The 26218-nt window shown below is 42.9% G+C and overlaps 1 protein-coding gene across 7 annotated transcripts in view; it reads left to right on the forward strand.

The window, feature by feature from the left end:
* The window catches only part of REEP1 (receptor accessory protein 1), a 137742-nt gene that overhangs the window by 60163 nt on the left and 51361 nt on the right, over nucleotides 1-26218 (forward strand). For all 7 annotated transcript variants that reach the window (XM_044925998.2, XM_044925997.2, XM_044925993.2 and 4 more), the window contains exon 3: nucleotides 17957-18033. In XM_044925998.2, the coding sequence (XP_044781933.2) occupies nucleotides 17957-18033 (77 nt within the window). The remainder of the gene's footprint in view (nucleotides 1-17956; nucleotides 18034-26218) is intronic.

Raw genomic sequence — 26218 nt, forward strand, 5'->3', positions numbered from 1 at the left:
AATGGCAATTCATTAATTTAAACTGAAAAATATAAGTGACAGGCAGAGCAGCTGTTTATGTTGGCCGTGCTGTTCTCAGGAGAGAAAGCTTGAGAGTTAAGATTACCCAGTTTCTCGGTAAAAATGGAACTGCAAGGAAAGAACCCAGTGGTATTAAGAGAGACTCCTTTCCTTTTTCTGGGATCTCTCACATGCCTTCAACTCACACACTTGCGTGCACACTTACACATTCTCTCAAACTCAGACTCACACTCACTTCTTTCCTTCCTTTTGACCAACAGACTCCTTTGTCCGAGAGAGAAACCTGAAAGCTTCCTTTGACTCCTGCCTCTCCTCACCACCCATCCCCACCCACACACCCAGCGGGTAACTACGAACCTCCATCTCTATAGTCCCAATAATCTTTCAAACCAGGACTCCCCTTCTGTGCTGCCCTCTCTCTTCAATGAGATCTTCCCTGGTGGCTCAGACGGTAAAGAAACCACCTGCAGTGCAGGAGACCCAGGTTCGATACCTGGGTCAGGAAGATCTGTTGGAGAAGGGAATGGCCTCCCACTCCAGTACTCTTGCCTGAAGAATTCCAAGGACAGAGGAGTGTAGCAGGCCACAGTCCTTGGGGTCACAAAGACTCGTCAGACATGACTGAGAGACTAATACTTTCTCTTCAATGAGGCTCTCATCATTGTTCCCCTGAATATCCCAGTGGCCTCCCATATCCTTTTTTTTATTGCCCCTGTAACAAATTACTATGAGCTTCATGGCTTAAAAGAACACAAATGCAGGCCTCCCCAGGTGGTCCAGTGGTTAGGACTCTATGCTTCCATTGCAAGGGCACAAGTTTGATCCCTGGTCGGGGAACAAAGGTACCCCAAGTCCTATGTACAGCCGCCCCCCCACCCCTGCCAAAAAAAAGACCAAAACCAACTAAACCAAAAAAGCAAAAATGTACTATCTCACAGTTCTGGAGGTCAAGTCAGATGGGTGTCCCTGGTTGAAAGCAAGCCTCCACTTGGAGGCTGTAGGGGAGAGCCCACTTCCTCACCTTTTTGAGTTCCTGGAGGCCACCTGCATGCCGTGGCTTGAGCCTCGTCCTGCACCTTCAGGGTCAGCAGTGTTGTGCTCTGGCCACAGCTGAGAAAGGTTCTCCACTCGTAAGGATTCCTGTGATTACATTGGGCCTGCCTGGTTAATCCAGGATAATCTTTCCATCTGAAAGCCCTTAACTTAATAACTGCCAAGTCCCTTTCATCATATAATGTAACAAATGCACCCCGGTTCTGGGGATGAGGAAGAGGACATTGGGGGTGGAGGCTGTTGTTCTGCCCACCAGATCCCTCACTGCTTCCTCCACCTCCTGTCTCTCATGCTCTGTTGTCTACATCATGCCTACAAGCCCTTGATAAATGGAAATCTATTCATTTCACTCCCCCTGGGTCCTTTAATGGCTACTTATCCCCTGCAGGATCAAGTCCAAACTCCATTAGATAATGTTGAACCTTGTTGACCTTGCTCCTTCCTACTTTCTAGCTACATCTCTACAAGCATTCAGCGCTCCTGAGCTCAGCACCCAAGGAGTGGTCTGTGGACTGGCATTATCCCACATCAGCTGGGAGCTTGTTGGAACTTGGAACCTCAAGCCCTACCCAAACCTCCGAAATAAAAATTGGCATTTAAAAAAATTATCATTTAAATTTATTTTTATTGTATTTATTTACTTTCAATTTTTTAATATTTATTGGAGTATAGTTGATTTATAATGTTGTGTTAGTTTCAGGTGTACAGGTAACTACTCAAAAATCTGCATTTTTAACAAGATCCTTAATTTGAGAGACACTGCTCTCGACATTCATAGCTTTTTATGTCTTTCCAGACTTACTACACTAGTCAAGGTTTGATGGGCAGATGCTTAAACAGAAAGGAACTTATAGGGCTTCCCTGGTGGCTCAGATGGTAAAGAATCTGCATGCAATTCAGGAGACCTGGGTTTGATCCCCGGGTTAGGAGGATCCCTGGAAGAGGAAATGGCAACCTACTCCAGTATTCTTGCCTAGAGAATTACATGGATAGAGAGGCCTGGCGAGCTATAGTCCATCGGGTCAAAAAGAGTCAGACACAACTGAATGACTAACACTTTCACTTTCATAGAATTAACTAGAAGGCTGGGGAAAGATACTCAGAAATCGAGGAAGATCCCAGAAGGCTGGGTGATGGCCAAGCTTGTGCTGCAGGAAGGGTCTGTTTAGGAATCTGCTGCCCAGGTCGCCACTACCAAACTGGCTGCCAGCTGCCCATGCCTTTGGGATATTCTTGCCTTTGGAACATCCCATGATGATTCAAAACCCTGGATAGGGACATTTGATTTTTCCAAGTCTGGGTAATAGACTTTGGCTTCCATAAAGACCCACATGCTGGGAGATGCCCTCCAGATTAGAAGGCTTTGGATGCTAGTAGTTCATAATTTTGGGGGGCACACCACAAGGCGTGCAGGATCTTAGTCCGCTGACTAGGGATTGAACATGTGTCCCTGCAGTGCAACCCAGGGGACTGCCAGGGAAGTCCTTGGACGCTCGTAGTTTTAAAAATACACACACACACACACACACACACACACACACACACACCCTACACCTCAGAGATGCTGCATGTTTGATTTCAGACTACAACAATAAAATGAATATCACCAAAAAGTGACTCACATGCACTTTTTAGTTTCCTAAAGCATACAGAACTTGTGTTTACACTATGCTATAGTCTATTAGGTGTGCAATAACATTATGTCTAAGAAACTATCAGATCAGATCAGATCAGTCGATCAGTCGTGTCCGACTCTTGGCGACCCCATGAATCGCAGCACGCCAGGCCTCCCTGTCCATCACCAACTTCTGGAGTTCACTGAGACTCGCATCCATTGAGTCAGTGATGCCATCCAGCCATCTCATCCTCTGTCGTCCCCTTCTCCTCTTGCCCCCAATTCCTCCCAGCATCAGAGTCTTTTCCAATGAGTCAACTCTTTGCATGAGGTGGCCAAAGTACTGGAGTTTCAGCTTTAGCATCATTCCTTCCAAAGAAATCCCAGGGCTGATCTCCTTCAGAATGGACTGGTTGGATCTCCTTGCAGTCCAAGGGACTCTCAAGAGTCTTCTCCAACACCACACTTCAAAAGCATCAATTCTTCGGCGCTCAGCCTTCTTCACAGTCCAACTCTCACATCCATACATGACCACAGGAAAAACCATAGCCTTGACTAGACGAACCTTTGTTGGCAAAGTAATGTCTCTGCTTTTGAATATGCTATCTAGGTTGGTCGTAGCTTTCCTTCCAAGGAGTAAGCGTCTTTTAATTTCATGGCTGCAGTCACCATCTGTAGTGATTTTGGAGCCCAGAAAAATAAAGTCTGACACTGTTTCCACAGTTTTCCCATCTATTTCCCATGAAGTGGTGGGACCAGATGCCATGATCTTCGTTTTCTGAATGTTGAGCTTTAAGCCAACTTTTTCACTCTCCACTTTCACTTTCATCAAGAGGCTTTTGAGTTCCTTTTCACTTTCTGCCAAAAGGGTGGTGTCATCTGCACATCTGAGGTGATTGATATTTCTCCCGGCAATCTTGATTCCAGCTTGTGTTTCTTCCAGTCCAGTGTTTCTCATGATGTACTCTGCATAGAAGTTAAATAAACAGGCTGACAATATACAGCCTTGACGAACTCCTTTTCCTATTTGGAACCAGTCTGTTGTTCCATGTCCAGTTCTAACTGTTGCTTCCTGACCTGCATACAAATTTCTCAAGAGGCAGATCAGGTGGTCTGGAATTCCCATCTCTTTCAGAATTTTCCACAATTTGTTGTGATCCACACAGTCAAAGGCTTTGGCATAGTCAATAAAGCAGAAATAGATGTTTTTCTGGAACTCTCTTGCTTTTTCCATGATCCAACGGATGTTGGCAATTTGATCTCTGGCTCCTCTGCCTTTTCTAAAACCAGCTTGAACATCTGGAAGTTCACGGTTCACGTACTGCTGAAGCCTGACTTGGAGAATTTTGAGCATTACTGTACTAGCGTGTGAGATGAGTGCAATTGTGCGGTAGTTTGAGCATTCTTTGTCATTGCCTTTCTTTGGGATTGGAATGAAAACTGACCTTTTCCAGTCCTGTGGCCACTGCTGAGTTTTCCAAATTTGCTGGCATATTGAGTGCAGCACTTTCACAGCATCATCTTTCAGGATTTGGAATAGCTCAACTGGAATTCCATCACCTCCACTAGCTTTGTTCATAGTGATGCTTTCTAAGGCCCACTTGACTTCACATTCCAGGATGTCTGGCTCTAGGTCGGTGATCACACCGTCGTGATTATCTGGGTCATGAAGATCTTTTTTGTGCAGTTTTTCTGTGTATTCTTGCCATCTTTCCTTAATATCTTCTGCTTCTGTTAGGTCCATACCATTTCTGTCCTTTATCGAGCTCATCTTTGCATGAAATGTTCCTTTGGTATCTCTGATTTTCTTGAAGAGATCCCTAGTCTTTCCCATTCTGTTGTTTTCCTCTATTTCTTTGCATTGATCGCTGAAGAAGGCTTTCTTATCTCTTCTTGCTATTCTTTGGAACTCTGCATTCAGGTGTTTATATCTTTCCTTTTCTCCTTTGCTTTTCACTTCTCTTCTTTTCACAGCTATTTGTAAGGCCTCCCCAGACAGCCATTTTGCTTTTTTGCATTTCTTTTCCATGGGGATGGTCTTGATCCCTGTCTCCTGTACAGTGTCACGAACCTCATTCCATAGTTCATCAGGCACTCTATCTATCAGATCTAGGCCCTTAAATCTATTTCTCACTTCCACTGTATAATCATAAGGGATTTGATTTAGGTCATACCTGAATGGTCTAGTGGTTTTCCCTACTTTCTTCAATTTCAGTCTGAATTTGGCAATAAGGAGTTCATGGTCTGAGCCACAGTCAGCTCCTGGTCTTGTTTTTGCTGACTGTATAGAGCTTCTCCATCTTTGGCTGCAAAGAATATAATCAATCTGATTTTGGTGTTGACCATCTGGCGATGTCCATGTATAGAGTCTTCTCTTGTGTTGTTGGAAGAGGGTGTTTGCTATGACCAGTGCATTTTCTTGGCAAAACTCTATTAGTCGTTGCCCTGCTTCATTCTGTACTCCAAGGCCAAATTTGCCTGTTACTCCAGGTGTGTCTTGACTTCCTACTTTTGCATTCCAGTCCCCTATAATGAAAAGGACATCTTTTTTGGGTGTTAGTTGTAAAAGGTATTGTAGGTCTTCATAGAACCGTTCAACTTCAGCTTCTTCAGCATTACTGGTTGGGGCAAAGACTTGGATTACTTTAATATTGAATGGTTTGCCTTGGAAACGAACAGAGATCATTCCGTCGTTTTTGAGATTGCATCCAAGTACTGTATTTTGGACTCTTTTGTTGACCATGATGGCTACTCCATTTCTTCTGAGGGATTCCTGCCCACAGTAGTAGATATAATGGTCATCTGAGTTAAATTCACCCATTCCAGTCCATTTGAGTTCGCTGACTCCTAGAATGTCGACATTCACTCTTGCCATCTCTTGTTTGACCACTTCCAATTTGCCTTGATTCATTTACCTGACATTCCAGATTCCTATGCAATATTGCTCTTTACAGCCTCGGACCTTGCTTCTATCACCGGTCACATCCACAGCTGGGTGTTCTTTTTGCTTTGGCTCCTTCCCTTCATTCTTTCTGGAGTTATTTCTCCACTGATCTCCAGTAGCATATTGGGCACCTACTGACCTGGGGAGTTCCTCTTTCAGTATCCTATCATTTTGCCTTTTCATACTGTTCATGGGTTTCTCAAGGCAAGAATACTGAAGTGGTTTGCCATTCCCTTCTCCATTCCCTTCTCTAAGAAACTATATACACCTTTATTCAAAAATAATGCTGTTGGAAAAATGGTGCCAGTATATCTGCTTAACTACAAATTTTCAGTTTGTGAAAAAACTCAATGTCTGCAAAGAACATTTAAAAAATAAACAATAAAAGGAGATATGCCTGTATATTATATATATGAAAATATATAGTGATCTATATTACAGTTATTTCCTAGGCTGCACAACATCTGCATCCACTCCTTTACCTAGGTTTTGGCTTTTAAAAAATCCTTTCAGAACAAATGGAAGATGGAACACCCTTGATGAAATATTCTTCAGAGAAGATCAGGAGACCACTTGAGGCAGGAATAAAACTCCTCGCCATTTCTTTCCAGGCTGGGACATACAGTTTTGAGAGGCACAGTCCCACTGTGTCCGCCTTTGCCTCGCAAAGCAACAAAGCTATTTTTTTCTGCTTCACCCCAAAACAAAACAAATTCTTCCAGTAAGAATTCTATACCATCTTCTTGCCAAATCCAAATTTCTTCATTTGAGTCCAGCTCCAGATCCATATCTCTGGCAAAGTCCTCTCTTCTTCGGGTTCTGACAGGATTCAACCTTAATAGTAAACACTCTAAAAATTAAATTGCCAAGTGAACCATCACTGGCAGAACCCATGTACTATGTTAAGGGGAGAAGGAGAATAAATAAAAATAAAATTAGTTAAAATATTTAAATCTATACATGACACAGAAAGAAAGAAAATATGAATAGAAGCTAGAGCCCTTATTTAAGTCAGTGGTCATGAGTTCATGCTTGGTATGTATGTCTTTGTTCATATGCCAGCAAATTTGGAAAACTCAGCAGTGGTCATAGGACTGGAAAAATTTAAGTCTTCATTCCAATCCCAAAGAAAGGCAGTGCCAAAGAATGTTCAAAGTACCACACAATTGCACTCATCTCACATGCTAGTAAAGTAATGCTCAAAATTCTCCAAGCCAAGCTTCAACAGTACGTGAACCATGAGCTTCCAGATGTTCAAGCTGGATTTAGAAAAGGCAGAGGAACCAGAGAGCAAATTGCCAATATCCGCTGGATCATGGAAAAAAGCAAGAGAGTTCCAGAAAAACATCTATTTCTGCTTTATTGACTATGCCAAAGCCTTTGACTGTGTGGATCACAACAAACTGTGGAAAATTCTGAAAGAGATGGAAATACCAGACCACCTGACTTGCCTCTTGAGAAACCTGTATGCAGGTCAGGAAGCAACAGTTAGAACTGGACATGGAACAACAGACTGATTCCAAGTTGGGAAAGGAGTACATCAAGGCTGTATATTGTCACCCTGCCCATTTAACTTATACACAGAGTACATCATGAGAAATACTGGGCTGGATGAAGCACAAGCTGGAATCAAGATTGCCAGGAGAAATATCAATAACCTCAAATATGTAGATGACACCACCCTTAATGGCAGAAAGCAAAGAACTAAAGAGCCTCTTGAAGAAAGTGAAAGAGGAGAGTGAAAAAGTTGGCTTAAAACTCAACTTTCAAAAAACCAAGATCATAGCATCCAGTCCCATCACTTCATGGCAAAAGGACAGGGAAATGGTGAAACAGTTATAGACTTTATTTTTGGGGGCTCCAAAATCACTGCAGATGGTGACTGCAGCCATTAAATTAAAAGATGCTTACTCCTTGGAAGAAAAGTTATGACCAACATAGACAGCATATTAAAAAGCAAAGACATTACTTTGCCAACAAAGGTCCATCTAGTCAAAGCTATGGTTTTTCCAGTAGTCATGTATGGATGTGAGAGTTGGAGTATAAAGAAAGCTGAGCGCAGAAGAATTGATGCCTTTGAACTGTGGTGTTGGAGAAGACTCCTGAGAGTCCTTTGGACTGCAAGGAGATCCAACCAGTCCATCCTAAAGGAAATCAGTCGTGAATGTTCATTGGAAGGACTGATGCTGAAGCTAAAACTCCAATACTTTGGCCACCTGATGCGAAGAACTGACTCATCTGAAAAGACCCTGATCCTGGGAAAGATTGCAGGTGGGAGGAAAAGGGGACGACAGAGGATGAGATGGTTGGATGGCATCACCAACTCAGTGGACATGAGTTTGAGTAAACTCTGGGAGTTGGTAATGGACAGGGAGGCCTGGCGTGCTGCAGTCCCTGGGGTCGCAAAGAGTCGGACATGACTGAGCAACTGAACTGACTGAATTTAAAAAGGGGTGAAATCATGATTTTTATACAAATATAAAATTAACACATGTTGAAAATTTTACTTAACTCACTGAGTAATGTGGGGACCAATAAGGTGTTAAAAAAGAAATCAGTCCAAAGGAGACTCCAAAGAACAGATATATATGTAAGCAATGAGGTATGATGAAATGTTTGTTCATAGATATTCAACTGATTTCTTGGGAAATGTGATCATTGGACCCAGTTGTATCTCCATTGGACAAAATTATTGTTCACCTCTATAGACTAAATTATCTGCATTGCAATCAGTTTTCAATAACTCACAAAGTTGTAAAATAACTCAAAGATATTGTAACAAGACACCTGCAGAGTTAAAATAATTCAGGAGGCTGGCTGCTCTGGCTAGCACCTAGCAGTCCACAGGACACCCATTCCGAAGTCTTTCACAGCTTTTCCTATTACTTCCCTTTTCCACCATCTAGTCCATGCTCCCTGTGCCTTCAACTTTAGTGAGTGTGGTTTCTTCTCCAAGTGGTAGTGTTAGTGGCTCAGTTGTGTTGGACTCTTTGCAACCACATGGACAGTAGCCTGCCAGGCTTCTCTGTCCATGGGATTTCTCAGGCAAGAATCCTGGAGTGGGTTGCCATTTCTTTCGCCAGGGCATCTTCCCAACCCAGGGATTGAACTCAGGTCTCCTGCATTGCAGGCAGATTCTTTACCATCTGAGCCACCAGGGAAGCCCTTTTTTCTTCTCCAAGGTTGTGACCTAAATCTTCATTCCTGGGGAATCTGAGGCCTTAGTGGTCTTGCTCTGGAGGGTTGTAGTAATGATCCGTTGACTTTTACCTCTGAACAAAACAATGCTTGCAGATCCCCTAGAGCAGAGATTCCCAATCCCCAGGCCACAAGCCTGTATTCATGGCCTGTTAGGAACCAGGCCACACAGCAGGAGGTGGGCAGTAGGCAAGCAAGTGAAGCTTCATTTGTATTTATGGCTGCTCCCCATCTCGCACATTATCGCCTGAGCTCCACCTCCTATCAGATCAACAGTGGCTTTAGATTATCATAAAAGCACAAACCCTACTGCACTTGAACCATCCTGAAACCACCCGCCAACCCCCATCCATGGAAAAATTATCTTCCACGAAATTGAAATTGGTCCCTGGTGCCAAAAAGGTTGGGGATGGCTGCCCTAAAGGATTCTTAACCTCCATCCAACCTCCTTCCCACCACATGTGTAATAGCAACTCTAGTTCCCCTTCATAAGCAGTATCAGTCACCCTGCAAAAGCCCAGTTCAGTTCAGTTCAATCACTCAGTCGTGTCTGACTCTTTGCAACCCCATGGACTGTAGCATGCCAGGCCTCCCTGTCCAACACCAACTCCCGGAGTGTACCCAAACTCATGTCCATTGAGTCAATGATGCCATCCAACCATCTCATCCTCGATCATCCCCTTCTCTCTCACCTTCAATCTTGAAAAGACCAGCATCAGAGTCTTTTCAAATGAGTCAGCTCTTTGCATCAGGTGGCCAAGGTATTGGCGTTTCAGCTTCTGCATCAGTCCTTCCAATAAATATTCAGGACTGGTTTCCTTTAGGATGGACTGGTTGGATCTTCTTGCAGTCCATAAGCCCTTTATTATCTGTTTCCTAGTGACACGGTGGCCTTGAAATGGCCAGGTAACCTTCTAGTCTCTGCTTGCACTTCATCAGAACCATTTTATATCCCTGGTGAAAGCATCCTTCCTTCAAGCACTAAAATTATTAAAGACCAGAGCTCAGAAGTTTGAGGATGAGAATTGAAGTGTTATGAGTGGGTTAGACCAGTGATTCTCAAACTTTAACATGCATATGAATAAGCAGAGAGTTTTATTAAAATGTAGAACTGATCCATTAGCTCTGGAGTGGGATCTGAGATGCTACACTTCTAACAAGCTGATTCTACATTTCTAACAAACTCCTTGGGGATTCCAATGTTGCAGTCTCATGAACCACACTTTGAATTGCAGGGAGCTAGCATTAGGCCTAATCCTAAGAAACAGCACCCTCATTTCCTTGGTTCCTGAACCTTTAGATTCTGGCTAAGATGCAGTACCATGTGTTGGTCACTAGTTCAGAGAGGAAACTGCATTGTCTAGGAGAGCATAGCAACTTCCCAGAATGCTAATTCCCATCTGGTTCTTTTCTGGCACTCTCCTAAGCTCTTGCAGCATTGTATAAGGCCAGCTGCTTCTGGGCATTGGGATACATGATTAGATCAGAGATTCCCCGAGACATCAGCCTATTGTTGCATTTCTTTGGCTGTAAAAGAGAGCCTTTGGTCAGAGGCAGTGTTGGCTGTGTGTGTGCACTCAGTCGTGTTTGACTCTTTATGACACCATGGATTGCAGCCTGCCAAGCTCCTCTCATGGGATTGTTGGGTGGAATATATCAAAATGAGAAGGATACTCAATGGAGTCCACAGTTTGTTGTGTGGATGCCAGAAACATGGCAGTGGGGAAAACAAGCCCTCATGCCCAATGAATGAATATTCCAGAAAGACTCTGTGCTCCCCTTTCTATGAAGAAAGGGGCTTGGTATGATGGCCTGCTCCCAGGAGGCTGGCTGGTGCCTTGAATTATGGTGCCATCCTAGAGATGCTTAGTCACTGCTGTTGGCAACTTGGTGTCTGAGCAGTGGTCATGACCAGGTCATCCTTGGTGAGAGAAATGCACATTGCTGAGCCAGTGTGTTTCCTCTGTCCACATCACCACTGCTACTGATCAAGCAATATCATGCCTGAAGTAAAAGGCTCACAGACATCTACAGAGCTGGTCATCTCATCCACCTGATTACCAAGAGCCTCCTCTGCCATAGGGACCTTCTGGTGAGCGTTAGCATGAGCCACAAATATCTGCATTCTATGGACCCATCCTGGAGAAGGCGATGGCACTCCAGTCCAGTACCCTTTCCTGGAAAATTCCATGGACGGAGGAGCCTGGTAGGCTGCACTCCATGGGGTCATAAAGAGTCAGACACAACTGAGCGACTTCACTTTCACTTTTCACGTTCCTGCATTGGAGAAGGAAATGGCAACCCACTCCAGTGTTCTTGTCTGGAGAATCCCAGGGATGGGGGAGCCTGGTGGGCTGCCGTCTATGGGGTCGCACAGAGTTGGACACGACTGAAGCGACTTAGCAGCAGCAGCAGCATGGACCCATCCTCATAATTTCGAAACCACCTCAACACCAAATTCTCAGTCTTGTCCCTTCCAAGTACCTCATCATCTATCCAAATTCTTATGTGGTGTTTTAAAATGTATCCCAGATTCATTTTAATCAGCTATGGTAAGGCATGCAGACACAGAAATGACTCATAGAGGAAGAAGTTTTTACTCACAGTTCCTTGGAAGTAGGAGGTTCAGCACATCATGCAGGGCCACTGGAGAAGCACCAGGGTCAGTTAGGAGTTAGAGGGAGAGCAAGGGGAAAACATGGGCATTGACCTTTATTACAGTTTCTGTGGGGAATTCAAGGCAAAGCAGAGTGAGCAACCTTACTACTGGCTAGTTTGAATAATTTCAGCAGGCTCTGGGGTATGGGATCTGCCTCCAGTTATCTGGCAGCTGGCCCCAGATGACTAGGGCTGGGAAATATTAGCTCAACCTGTGAGAGCTCCATAAAGGAGGTGGTTTGTAATATGGACGCCAGATTGCTCAGTTTGCATATGTGCCCTGGGATAAGAAATTTGCTATCTTTATGAATTAGCTAGTCATAGGAGAGGCAGTCTCTCCAGTCAGCAAGACCCCAACATCAAGAACACAGAAAATGGGACTTCCCTGGTGGTCCAGTGGTTAAGACTTCTTCCAATGCAAGTTCATTGCATGAAAGGGAATGCAAGTTCAGTTCCTGGTTGGAGAGCTAAGATCCCACATGCCTTGTGGCCAAAAAACCTTGCAGTCATAAAACAGAAACAATATTGTAACAAATTCAGTAAAGACTTTAAAAATGATCCACATCAAGAAAAATCTAAAAAAAAAGAATACAGAAAATATGAAAATATGGTTAATATACATGCTGCTGCTGCTAAGTCGCTTCAGTCATGTCCGACTCTGTGCAACCCCATAGACGGCAGCCCACCAGGCTCCCCCGTCCCTGGGATTCTCCAGGCAAGAACACTGGAGTGGGTTGCTATTTCCTTCTCCAGTGCATGAAAGTGAAAAGTGAAAGTGAAGTCGCTCAGTCGTGTCCGACTCTTATAAATGCCTTACCTCAGGACAATTCTCCTTCTGGATTGAGAGCACTGCTCAAAGTTCTGCCTACAGGGAATTTCCCTCCCTACTCTCTCCCAGCCACCTCTGACTAGACAGTTGTCCCCTGTGAACTTGTACCAGCAGATGATGCCAACTCATCTGTCAACCAGGCTCAGATATTTCCTTCCTCAATCATTTGTCAGAGAGGGTTCCCTGTGAGACTGAAGCAGAGCTCAGATGCAGAAGGGAGTGTGAAAGGCTTAAGAAATATTAGTGTGACTGGTGTGGGGGAGGGTCCAAAGGTGAGGTAAGCTAAGAGTTGACTGAGCCTGCTGCCTCCAGAGTTCGTGGAGGAGGCCTTTCACAGGCTCCCAAGAGCCCTGGGGGCAGGCTCTGATGGGTCCTGGGGTCTCAGCCCATTCTGTGACTCATGGAAGGTCACCAAGATCTACTTCCCACCCTTTTGTTGTAACCTAGGGTCATCGCTTCTCTCCTGTCTCCTCATTCCTGTGCTTGACCAGTCCAGAGGGAGTTCCCAGTTGTGCTGTCAACTGTCCACTCCAGAGTTGCCCCGATGATAATGTCACAAGTCAACAATATCTTCCTCTCTCTATTCTGGGTGCTGGCCTACCCACACTCCCACTCACCTTGCAGGGAGTTTGGGGTAGAATCCCTCTAACATGGCAAGTTCTATTTCAAATTTTGGAAAAACAGCTTCCATTTGGTTTCTCTGAGGAGTGGTCGGGAGACCATTTCCAGATATTTATTTATGGTTTCCATGTCTGAGTCACCAGTATTTCATTTACCTTGTTAGGCTCAGTGAGTCATTCTCAGATCCTTCTTTCTGCATGAAAGTATTTTAAGGTGAAGGAGTACATGATGGAAAATTCTTCAGGCTATCCCTTCCAGCCTCCTCTCTGCCATGGCTTCCTCATCTTTGTCTTCAGTCTTCAGCCCCAGTCTCCTTCCTGAGATTTACTTTTGCCTCTCTAGAGACCCATTGGGCATTTTTCTTAGATGTCCTCCAGAACCCTCAGATTGTCCTCAGCCTCATGGAGCTCAGCTTCTTCTCCCTAATTTGGCTTTTTTATTTTTTTTAATTTCTTGTTAATGTGAATGGTTCCATAACTATCAGTCACTCATGCCCTGACTTCAGCAGGTCCCTTCCCTCCCGTGGTATACCTAGCCATCCTTCTCTTGGGGAGCATTTCTTGCCTTGTAAGCTATCTAATCCCATCTTCCCAAAAACCCACTTAGGCCAGTATTCTCTGAAGTGCAGCATCTTAACTACTGGACCTCCAGGGAAGTCCCTGGAACATGGTTTGAACACTGAAAAGAAAAAACTTCAAGAGAGGGAATTCAGGCTCCTTGCAGTGTATATGGATACCAGTGTTGGGAATTCTTAGATCCTGGGCCCCAGTATACCAGAGAGTTTACAGCTAGATAAGATTGTTTGCTTCCTGCTAAGGAGCCTGTTCTGCTGCAGATAACCTTGGTAGTATACAGTGTCACAAATAAGTTTCTTTTGATGGACTAAGCCAGCCTTGTTCCCAAGGGTTTATTCTGTTTTTCTAAATAGAGAAGGCCTCTAATTGATCTACTTGGCCACATGTTTCAGAGTCACAAAGGCAATGAGATTCACCAGAACTGCCTCTGGTTTTTGAAAGATATTTTTGCTGGGTATAGAATTATATGTTGGCACTATTTTGTGTGTGTGTGTGGCACTTTAAAGATGTTATTTATTTTCTTCTGGTATTTGTTGTTTCTGATAAAAAGTCAACTGTAATTCTTACAGTCATTCCCCTGTATGTAATGTCTTTTTCCCCCCTCACTTAAGATTTTCTCTTTGTTTTTTAGCAGTTTTACTATAATGTGGCTAGATGTGGTTTTCTTCATATTTATCTTGCTTCAATTCACTGGGTTTTGTGGGTTTGATATGTTGGTAAAATTTTGGAAAACTTTAGGCAGTATTTCTTCAAACAATTTTTCTATCCAATTCTCTTTTTTCTCTTCTCTCAAATTCCTATTCCATGTATATTTGACTGCTTGATGTGTGTTCCTCAGGTATTGAGACTCTTCATCCCCCAGCCCACTCCCTAACCTAGGCTTCAGCCTGGTTGATTCTGTTGTCTTGTCTTCAAGTTCACTGATGTCTTGTTGTGACCAAACTGCTATAAATTCCATTCAATAATCAAAAACATTTTTTTCAGATGTTTTGTTTTTCAGTTCTAGGATGTCATTTATTTCTTTTTAAAGATTTTCCTTCTTTCTCTAGAAATCTCCCATCTCTTCACTTATTATATCTACCTTTTCCTATAGATTTTTTAAAACATATTTATACTTAAAAAAAAAAAATACTGAACCCATCCTTTTCCTCCTAGGATAAGTGTCTTGTTAAGTGGTGATAAAAAAAAAATCTATAACAAAATATCTGTTAGTAAGTTGCTGTATATCTTCTTTGGTGAGATATATGTTCAGATATTGGATTGTTATTTTTGTTGTTGTTGAGTTTTAAGTATTCGTTGAATATTTTTGATACAAGTCCCTTTTCAGATATATGTATTGCAAATATTTTCTCCCAGTCTGTGGCTTGTCTTTTCATTCTCTGAACAATATCTTTTGCAGAGCATTAATTTTTCATTTTAATGAAGTCTGGCTTTTCATTTTTTTCTTCCATGGGTCATGGTGGTGTGTTAAAAGACGAATTACCAAATTCCAGATCACCTAGGTTTTCTCTTGTGTTATCTTCTAGAAATTTTATAGTTTTAGTTAATTTTTGTGCAAGATGTAAGATCAGTGCCTACATCTATTTGTTTTTTGAATGTAAATATCCAATTGTTCCCAGCACCACTTATTGAAAAAACTATCTTTTCTCCATCAAATTGCCTTTGCTCCTTTGTCAAGGATCAGTTTGTGCAGTCTCTTTGGAGGCTGTCTCTTCTATTTGTCTAGTATATTTGATATATTTATCTGTTATTTCACTAATACCACACTCTCCTGGTTATTGTAGCTTTATAGTAAGTCTTAAAATTAGACAGTGTCGGTTCTCTGACTTTGTTTCTCTTCTTCAGTATCATATTGGCTATTCAGGTCTTTTATCATAAATGGGTGTTGGGTTTATTGATTACTGATTCATTTTCTAAAAGATATGGGCCCTTGACACACTTTAAATTGGGTTATTTGTCTTTTTATTGGGGCTTCCCTAGTAGCTCAGTTGGTAAAGAATCTGCCTGCAGTGCAGGAGACCTGGCTTTGATCTTTTTATCGTTGTGCTATATAAATTCTTTATTATTTCAATACAAATACTTTGTCAGATACTGATTTGCAAATATTTTCCCCATTTTGTGGGTTGTATTTTCACTTTCTTGATGATATCTTTTGAAGTACAAAAATTTAAAATTTTTATAAGGTCTAATATATCTATTTTCTTTTTTTTTTTGCTTGTGTTTTTAGTGTCACATCTAAGAAAACATTTTTTAACCCAAGGCTGCAAAAATTTACTCCTGTGTTTTCTTGTAAGAAAACACATTACATTTAGGTTATTACATTTAGGTCTCTGATCCATTTTGAGTTCACTTTTTTGTATATGGTGTGAGGTAGAAGTCCATCTTCATTCTTTTACGTGTGAATATTTAGTTGTCTCAATATACATTTATACTTTTTAAAGTCTTTGCTAATTGTAACATCTAAGTCAAATATGGATCTGTTTCTATTGACTAGTTTTTCTCTTAACCATGGAGCATATTTTCCTGTTTCTTCATGTATACACACACACACACACACACACACACACACACACACACATACACATCTTTTTGATGGTTGGAGTTTTTATGTACACTTCATCATAGGAACTCCAGATCTGTGTTATCTTCTTGTGAAGAAGGTTAATTTTTATTCTAGCAGGCAGTTAACGTCTAACAGATCATCTTGACCTTGTGGTAGTTAAGTTTTACATTTTGGGGGGGCAGGTGTATTTCAGTTTTACTCTTAGTCCTAGAGCTAATCTCTTAAGTCCTAGGTTGTAATTTTTATTCCTGAAGTATGACCTTTTAGATGTTCCCCTGGAAATTCCCAAATGTTTACCAACCTTCTCTAATTAGGCAAAACTTGAACTCCACACTCTATTTCTCCTGTAGTGGGCAGAAACTGAATCTCTGCTCGACTCTCCACTTCCTAGCTGTATTTTACTCAGCCACCTTGGCATATTACCAAGGTGGCTGATTCTGTACAATTCAGAAGCCAGCTAAGAAATTGAAAGGAATTTATATGTGAGTTTGGTTTATGACTTATGCTTCCCTCTTACTGAGGATTTTTCCTTTTCAATTTCCAGCATCTTTGACCATCTCAAACTCTATTTTCCACTTCCTCAGGCAAATTCGGCTATGGGTTTCTTCTGGAGTTCTGTCTGCCACATGATTTGCTGACCAGGTGGTTTCTTTAGCTGCATCCACGTGGATTTACTCTGGTGTGGTCCCCACATTTCAAAAGTTGGATCCTTTCCAGTTTCTGCCAGCTTTTGATAGCTTTTCTAGCCTTCAGACAGTTACTTTAAAATATTTTGTTTAGGGAATTCCCTGGCAGCCGAGTGGTTAGGATTCTGTGCTTTTGATGCTGAAGGTGTGGGTTCAGTCTCTGGTCAGGGAACTAAGATTTCCCATATGCCACATGGTGTGGCCAAAGATAGATAGAATAAAATAAAATATTTTGTTCTGAGTTTATTATCATTATTGGCAAGAGGATTAGTCCAATACAAACTACCCCACCATTTCTAAAAACAGGAGGAGCAGACTAAGGACTTTGGACTTTATTCTGCAGGCTAGAAGATTTTAAATGAAAGGTTAGTAGGATGAGTTCATGCTTTGTGGGAGATTAGTGTGGGGATAGTTTGCAAGATGGATTGGTAAAAGGAAAGTCAAGGGGCAGGAAAGCAGTTAGGAGACTCTTACAGTAGTTAAAGAGAGCGGGGGCAGGCGGGGAGGGGGAAACCAAGGCTTCAACTAGGGAAGAGAAACAGTAGAAATGGAAAAGGATGGTGACATGGGGGAGATAAAAGAAAAGATCCAGTTTCTGTGAAGGCTTTCCCACATGAAAGAGTTTTTTGTTTGCTTGTTTTGCTGTACCTCAGCATGTGGAATCTTAGTTCCTGACCAGGGATCAAACCCGTGCCCCTTGCAGTAGCAGCTCTGAGTCCTAACCACTGGACCACCAGGGAAGTCCTCAGAAGTGTTTTTAAGTGATCAGTGACGATTACCATTATTATATCGCAGAGAATATGGCCAGGTTAAAGTTCATCCCAGAGTGTGTCTCTGTGGAAGTTTGGAAACTTTATTTACCTGGTATTAGTCCTGGCAAAATGACCTGACTGAATCTTGAGTCACTGCTGGTCTTCAGGTCTCAGTGGCTCACCTGAGGGCCAGTGAAAGCCACCTAAAGTCTACTTTGAGCTTGAGCCTGGGTCAGTTGTGGAAATGGCCTATTTGCTTGCAGCCCCAGGGTCTGGAGTGGAACAGGACCAACCTGGGGAAGGATAGGACAAGGGGTCACCAGTGGTAGGCCAGGCTGCCTGGACCCATCTCAACATCTGCTGTTGGAGCCTGTTCTCTAAAGTTGGAAACCATTCATCCTTGACCTTTTCTGCTAGCTTTATTGCTTTCTCTTTCAACAGGTCAAATGGATGATGTACTGGATTATATTTGCACTATTCACCACAGCAGAGACATTCACCGACATCTTCCTTTGTTGGTAAGTACTCCAGGAATTGGGACTTTTCCAGGTAAGTTCCCTAGTCTCAAGGGAGAGATGGAAAAGGTCTGACCACAGTCTTAAACCTTATCAGCAGAGAAGCAGGTGCAAGGATATTCACCGGAACATTTCAAATCAAACTTCTTCTAAAGTTGTTCTTCAAGTAAATATTTATTGAATGCCCTTATCAGAGCAGGTATTGTTCTTATAATGATGGGCAAGATAAACAAAATTCTTCAATTAATGGAGTTGGTAAAGAAGCATTCATATGTTAAAAAAATTAAAAGGAAAATAAGAAACAATACACAAAAGTGTGGAATAAAACTAAATTTCCCCCCAACACCATTCACTCTCACCATTACTGCTTTTCACAGTTGTATACAATTTTTAAAAATGTGTGCATGTGTATATGTACACACACCTTTTTTGTTGTTCACTTGCTAAGTTGTGTCTGATTCTTTGCAACTCCATGGACTATAGCACGCTTGGTTCCTCTGTCCTCCACTATCTCTTGAAATTTACTCAAATTCATGTTCACTGTGTTGATAATGCCATCCAACCATCTCATCCTCTGCCATCCCCTTCTACTTTTGCCTTCAATCTTTCCCAGCATCAGGGTCTTTTCCAATGAATTGGCTCTTCACATCAGGTAGCCAGAATATTGGAGCTTCAGCAAAAGTCCTTCCAATGAATATTCAGGGGTACACACATATACACATACTTTTCCTTTTTTTAAGGATGTACCAAATGCTTTGGACTTCCCTGGTAGCTCAGACAATAAAGAGTCTGCCTGCAATGTAGGAGACCTGGGTTCAATCCCTGGGTTGGGAAGATCCCCTGGAGGAGGGCATGGGAACCCACTCCAGTAATCTTGCTGGCAGAATCCCATGGACAGAGGAGCCTGGTGGGCTACAGTCAGTGGGGGGCACAAAGAGTTGAACATGACTGAGCGACTAAGCACAACATACAGCACTGTATGCTTCAGCATTATGCAAAGCATTATGCAAGAACTTCCAGATGTCTAAACCAGGTTTAGAAAAGGAAGAGGAGCTAGAGATCAAGCTGCCAACATTCACTGGATTATAGAGAAAGCAAGGGAATTTCAGAAAAACATCTATCTCTGTTTCATTGACTATGCTAAAGCCTTTCACTCTGTGGACATGACAAACTGTGGAAAGCTCTTAGAGAGACAGGAATACCAGACCATCTTACCTGTCTCCTGAGAAACCTGTATGCAGGTCAAGAAGCAACAGTTAGAACCCTGTCTGGAACAAGTGATTGGTTCAAGATCGAGAAAGGAGTACAACAGGGCTGTGTATTGTCACCCTGTTTGTTTAACCTATACACTGAGCACATCATGAGAAATGCTAGACTGGATGAGTTACAAGCTGGAATCAAGATAGACAGGAGAAACATCAACAACCTCAGATATGCGGATGATAACACTCTAATGGCAGAAAGTGAAGAGGAACTAAAGAGCCCCTTGACAAGGGTGAAGGAGGAGAGTGAAAGAGCTGGCTTAAGACTAAATATCAAAAAAACTAAGATCATGGCGTCTGGCCCCATTACTGTATGGCAAGTAGAAGGGGGAAAGGTGGAAGTAGTGACCGATTCCCTCTCCTTGGGCTCCAAAATCACTGCAGATGGTGACCGCAGCCATGAAATCAGAAGATGATTGCTTCTTGGCAGGAAAACGATGACAAACCTAGACAGTGTGTTGAAAACCAGAGACATTACTCTGCCAACAGATCAGATCAGTCGCTCAGTCGTGTCCGACTCTTGGCGACCCCATGAATCGCAGCACGCCAGGCCTCCCTGTCCATCACCAACTCCCGGAGTTCACTCAGACTCACGTCCATCGAGTCAGTGATGCCATCCAGCCATCTCATCCTCTGTCGCCTCCTTCTCCTCCTGCCCTCAATCCCTCCCAGCATCAGAGTCTTTTCCAATGAGTCAAGTCTTCGCATGAGGTGGCCAAAGTACTGGAGTTTCAGCTTTAGCATCATTCCTTCCAAAGAAATCCCAGGGCTGATCTCCTTCAGAATGGACTGGTTGGATCTCCTTGCAGTCCAAGGGACTCTCAAGAGTCTTCTCCAACACCACACTTCAAAAGCATCAATTCTTCGGCACTCAGCCTTCTTCACAGTCCAACTCTCACATCCATACATGACCACAGGAAAAACCATAGCCTTGACTAGACGAACCTTTGTTGGCAAAGTAATGTCTCTGCTTTTGAATATGCTATCTAGGTTGGTCGTAGCTTTCCTTCCAAGGAGTAAGCGTCTTTTAATTTCATGGCTGCAGTCACCATCTGTAGTGATTTTGGAGCCCAGAAAAATAAAGTCTGACACTGTTTCCACAGTTTCCCCATCTATTTCCCATGAAGTGATGGGACCGGAATGCCATGATCTTCGTTTTCTGAATGTTGAGCTTTAAGCCAACTTTTTCACTCCCCACTTTCACTTTCATCAAGAGGCTTTTGAGTTCCTTTTCACTTTCTGCCATAAGGGTGGTGTCATCTGCATATCTGAGGTGATTGATATTTCTCCTGGCAATCTTGATTCCAGCCTGTGTTTCTTCCAGTCCAGTGTTTCTCATGATGTACTCTGCATATAAATTAAATAAACAGGGTGACAATATACAGCCTTGACGAACTCCTTTTCCTATTTGGAACCAGTCTGTTGTTCCATGTCCAGTTCTAACTGTTGCTTCCTGACCTGCATACAAATTTCTCAAGAGGCAGATCAGGTGGTCTGGGATTCCCATCTCTTTCAGAATTTTCCACAGTTTATTGTGATCCACACAGTCAAAGGCTTTGGCATAGTCAATAAGGCAGAAATAGATGTTTTTCTGGAACTCTCTTGCTTTTTCCATGATCCAGAGGATGTTGGCAATTTGATCTCTGGTTCCTCTGCCTTTTCTAAAACCAGCTTGAACATCAGGAAGTTCACGGTTCACATATTGCTGAAGCCTGGCTTGGAGAATTTTGAGCATTACTTTACTAGCGTGTGAGATGAGTGCAATTGTGCAGTAGTTTGAGCATTCTTTGGCATTGCCTTTCTTTGGATTGGAATGAAAACTGACCCTTTCCAGTCCTGTGGCCACTGCTGAGTTTTCCAAATTTGCTGGCATATTGAGTGCAGCACTTTCACAGCATCATCTTTCAGGATTTGGAATAGCTCAACTGGAATTCCATCACCTCCACTAGCTTTGTTCATAGTGATGCTTTCTAAGGCCCACTTGACTTCACATTCCAGGATGTCTGGCTCTAGGTCAGTGATCACACCATCGTGATTATCTGGGTCGTGAAGATCTTTTTTGTACAGTTCTTCTGTGTATTCTTGCCATCTTTCCTTAATATCTTCTGCTTCTGTTAGGTCCATACCATTTCTGTCCTTTATCGAGCTTATCTTTGCATGAAATGTTCCTTTGGTATCTCTGATTTTCTTGAAGAGATCCCTAGTCTTTCCCATTCTGTTGTTTTCCTCTATTTCTTTGCATTGATCGCTGAAGAAGGCTTTCTTATCTCTTCTTGCTATTCTTTGGAACTCTGCATTCAGGTGTTTATATCTTTCCTTTTCTCCTTTGCTTTTCACTTCTCTTCTTTTCACAGCTATTTGTAAGGCCTCCCCAGACAGCCATTTTGCTTTTTTGCATTTCTTTTCCATGGGGATGGTCTTGATCCCTGTCTCCTGTACAGTGTCACGAACCTCATTCCATAGTTCATCAGGCACTCTATCTATCAGATCTAGGCCCTTAAATCTATTTCTCACTTCCACTGTATAATCATAAGGGATTTGATTTAGGTCATACCTGAATGGTCTAGTGGTTTTCCCTACTTTCTTCAATTTCAGTCTGAATTTAGCAATAAGAAGTTCATGGTCTGAGCCACAGTCAGCTCCTGGTCTTGTTTTTGCTGACTGTATAGAGCTTCTCCATCTTTGGCTGCAAAGAATATAATCAATCTGATTTCGGTGTTGACCATCTGGTGATTTCCATGTATAGTCTTCTCTTGTGTTGTTGGAAGAGGGTGTTTGTTATGACCAGTGCATTTTCTTGGCAAAACTCTATCAGTCTTTGCCCTGCTTCATTCCGTATTCCAAGGCCAAATTTGCCTGTTACTCCAGGTAACAGGAGTAACTCTGCCAACAAAGGTCCATATAATCAAGGCTATGGTCTTCCCAGGGGTCATGTGTGGTTGTGAGAGTTGGACTGTAAAGAAGGCAGAACGCCAAGGAATTGATGCCTTCAAACTGTGGTGCTGGAGAAGACCCCTGAAAGTTCCTTGGACAGCAAGGAGATCAAACCAGTCAATGTTAAGGGAGATTCACTGGATATTCACCCTGACTATTCACTGGACAGACTGATGCTGAAGCTGAAGCTCCAGTATTTTGGTCATCTGATATGCTGCTGCTGCTGCTGCTAAGTCGCTACAGTCGTGTCCAACTCTGTGCGACCCCATAGACGGCAGCCCACCAGGCTCCCCCGTCCCTGGGATTCTCCAGGCAAGAACACTGGAGTGGGTTGCCATTTCCTTCTCCAGTGCATGAAAGTGAAAAGTGAAAGTGAACTCACTCAGTCGTGTCCGACTCAGTGACCCCATGGACTGCAGCCCACCCAGGCTCCTCTGTCCATGGGGTTTTCCAGGCAAGAGTACTGGAGTGGGGTGCCGTTGCCTTCTCACATCTGATATGAACAGATGCTTATTGGAAAAGTCCCTGATGCTGGGGAAGATTGAGAGCAGAGGGAGAAGAGGGCATCAGAGGATGAGATGGCTGGACAACATCATCAATGCAATTTACATAAACTTGAGCAAACTCTGGGAGATGGTGAGGGACAGGGAGACTTGGTGTGCTGCAGTTCATGGGGTCTCGAAGAGCTGGACATGATTGGGCGACTGAACAACAGCTATAGTATACCTAATAATTCTTACTTTGTTTTTTAAGTTTATTTTTTTAAATACTTTCATGAAAGCATAAACCGATCTACCTACTTTTTTTTAAAGGCCACATAGAATTTCATGGTATAGATGGACTGTAATTTATTTAATCTATTCCCTTTTGATGGACAGCTCTTTTTCTCTTATGACCAGTACAGTTATAGTGGTGAACCAAGTGAAAATCATAAGCTACGTGTTTGTACTGATATATTGTGTCTTAGCTAAATGAGGTTGTGAATAATATATAGCGTCCTGTTTATATCTGAAGTGTCTGAGTTTGTGCACATGTGAATATATACTAAAAATAGTGTCAAAAATACTCATCACTTAACTAGGGTTATTTCTGCAATTTGGGATCATGAGGTCAGTTTCACATTTGCTGTGTTTTATGAATGTTTTACTGTGATCAAATATCATCAGAAAAAAATAATAAGGATATTTCCATTTTGGAGAAAAAGTTTTCATCCTAAAAAGGATTCATCTGGACTTATCCTCTGGGGTGTCCTGGGTCAAAGACGTCCACTTCTCTGAACACTAGTTCACTGAATCCTGTCTTGGCTCAGTGTGTATGTAGTTTTTCCCCTGAAGGAGCCTGGCTTTCATCTCCACTGGGAGAGAGAGACGTCTCAGCTATTACGACCTCAAGCTGGAAGGAAGGAATCTGGATGACCTAATTTAATATGCTTGTGCCATCCTGTCCTGTTCTGTGCCCAGGTAAACAGCAGACCAGAGATGGGCTGAGTCTCTAAGAATGGAGACAGAACTCTGCTGAGCCATTTTTTTTCCTTCCCCAGGCCACACGGGCTGGCATTAGGAGGCAAACCCCATTTTGATCAGAGCTTCAGTGGGGAGGCTCCTGTCTGTCCCGTGGAGATGAGGAGAATAGGCTGGACCTAGTGAGGACTGTGAAATCCATTAAGGATCATAGCCACCGTATGACCCAGCAGTCCCATTACTGGGCTTATACTCTGAGAAAACCACAATTCAAATAGACACATGTTACCCCAGTGTTCTGCAGCACTATTTACAGTAGCCAGGATATGGAAACAACTGAGATGTCCATCAACAGATGAATGGATAAAGAAGTTGTGGTATATATATACAATGGAATACTACTCAGCCATAAAAAGAAATGAATTTGAGTCCCTTCTAGTGAGGTGGATAAACCTAGAGCCTTTTATACAGAGTGAAGTAAGTCAGAAAGAGAAAAACAAATATAGTATATTAAAGCATATATATTGAATCTAGAAAGATGGTACTGATGAACTTAATTGCAGGGAAGGTATGGAGACACAGATGTGGAGAACACAGATGTGGACACAGTGGGGGAACGAGAGGGTGGGATGAACTCAGAGAGTAGCATTGGCACATGTACACTATCATGTGTAAAGTAGATAGCTAGTGGGAAGGTGCTGCTGCTGCTGCTGCTACTGCTAAGTCGCTTCAGTCGTGTCCGACTCTATGCGACCCCATAGATGGCAGCCCACCAGGCTCCCCCATCCCTGGGATTCTCCAGGCAAGAACACTGGAGTGGGTTGCCATTTCCTTCTCCAATGCATGAAAGTGAAAAGTCAAAGTGAAGTTGCTCAGTCGTGTCCGACTCTTCGCAACCCCATGGACTGCAGCCTACCAGGCTCCTCCGTCCATGGGATTTTCCAGGCAAGAGTACTGGAGTGGGGTGCCATCGCCTTCTCCAAGTGGGAAGGTGCTAATACGTTAATAACACAGGGAGCCCAGCCTGGTACTCTGTGATGAACTAGAGGGGTGGAATGGGGGCAGGAAGGGAGGCCCAAGAGAAGAGATATAAATATATAGTTATGACTGATTTGCAATGTTGTAGAGCAGAAACTAATGCAACATTGTAAAGCAGTTGTCCTCCAATTAAAAAAAAAGAGAGCATGGCCAGCACTTCTTGTGGTCTAGTCTTCTGTTGCAATGCCCTCCTTTTGGCTGGCACTGGTGGCCTCCTGCTCTCCTCTCATCCTTTATTATGAACACCATGGGGAAGAACGTTAGTCTCATGAGCTCTTTCCTGGGGGTCCCGGCATTTCAACCACTTTGCTGGGTGGAAATCCTACCTAATGATGGATGTGCTGCTCCCTAATAGCTGGGATATGTTTAACCCTTGGTCCTGGAATTTTAGTCTCATGCCTAATAAGTAGACTTCCCAGGTGGCACTAGTGGTAGAGAATCTGCCTGCCAATGCAGGAGACATAAAGAGACTCAGGTTCAATCCCTGGGTCAGGAAGATGCCCTGGAGGAGGGCATGGCAACCCAAGTGTCAACAACTGTCTCTGGGGTTGATTTAATTTTGATTTGGGGGAGGTGTATTACTTTTCTATTGCTTCCATAATAGATTACTAAAACTTTAACATCCTTAAACAGTACAAATTTATTACTTCACAGTTTCTGAGAGTTAGAAGTTCAAGTAGAGTCAACTGAGTCCTCTGCTGAGAAGCTCACAAGACCAAAACCCAGGTGTGGGTCAGCCCAGGCTCTTATCTGGGATCTTATCCCCCAGGTATCTTATCTTATCTGGAATCTCTGGGGAGATTCCACTTATAGGTTCATTCAGGTTGTTGGCAGAGTCAATTCCTTGGGGCTGTAGGACTGAGGTCCCCACTTCCTTGACATGTGACATCCTGTCATCTTCAAGCCAACAATGGCATGTCATTTCTGTCCTCTTCTATTACCAGCCAGAGAATGGTCTCTGCCTTATTGTTTAAGGTATCATGTAATTAGACCAAGCCCACCCCAATAATCCAATATAATCTCCCCATCTTAAAAAAAAAATTCATGATTAACTATTAAGAGCACTTGCAATACATGTACCAAATGCATTGACTTGAACTTTGAAATTTTCACATGTTCAGTTTTCTTTTTTTTGGCTATGCTGACTCTTCACTGTGGCATGTGGGCTCCATAGTTGCAGTGCACAGGTTTAGTCTCCCAACCAGGGATTGAACCTGCATCTCTTGCATTGGAAGGCACATTCTTAACCACTGGACCATCAGGAAAGTCCCAGTCTCCCTAACTTAAAGTCAGAAGATTAATTACCTTAATTACATCTGTAGAATCCCTTATGCCATGTGAGGTAACATATTGGTGGGTAACATGGGGAGGAAGTTCATAGGACCAAAATGCTGCCTATCACAGGAAGGCGTCTGATAGCTGGTGTATTTGGAGTGTGTGTGCAGTGTGAGCAGAACACCCCTCTCTTCCTGACCCATGTAGAGGCGTCATCTG

This window comes from Bubalus bubalis, chromosome 12 (genome assembly GCF_019923935.1).
Source record: "Bubalus bubalis isolate 160015118507 breed Murrah chromosome 12, NDDB_SH_1, whole genome shotgun sequence".
NCBI classification, from domain to species: domain Eukaryota; kingdom Metazoa; phylum Chordata; class Mammalia; order Artiodactyla; family Bovidae; genus Bubalus; species Bubalus bubalis.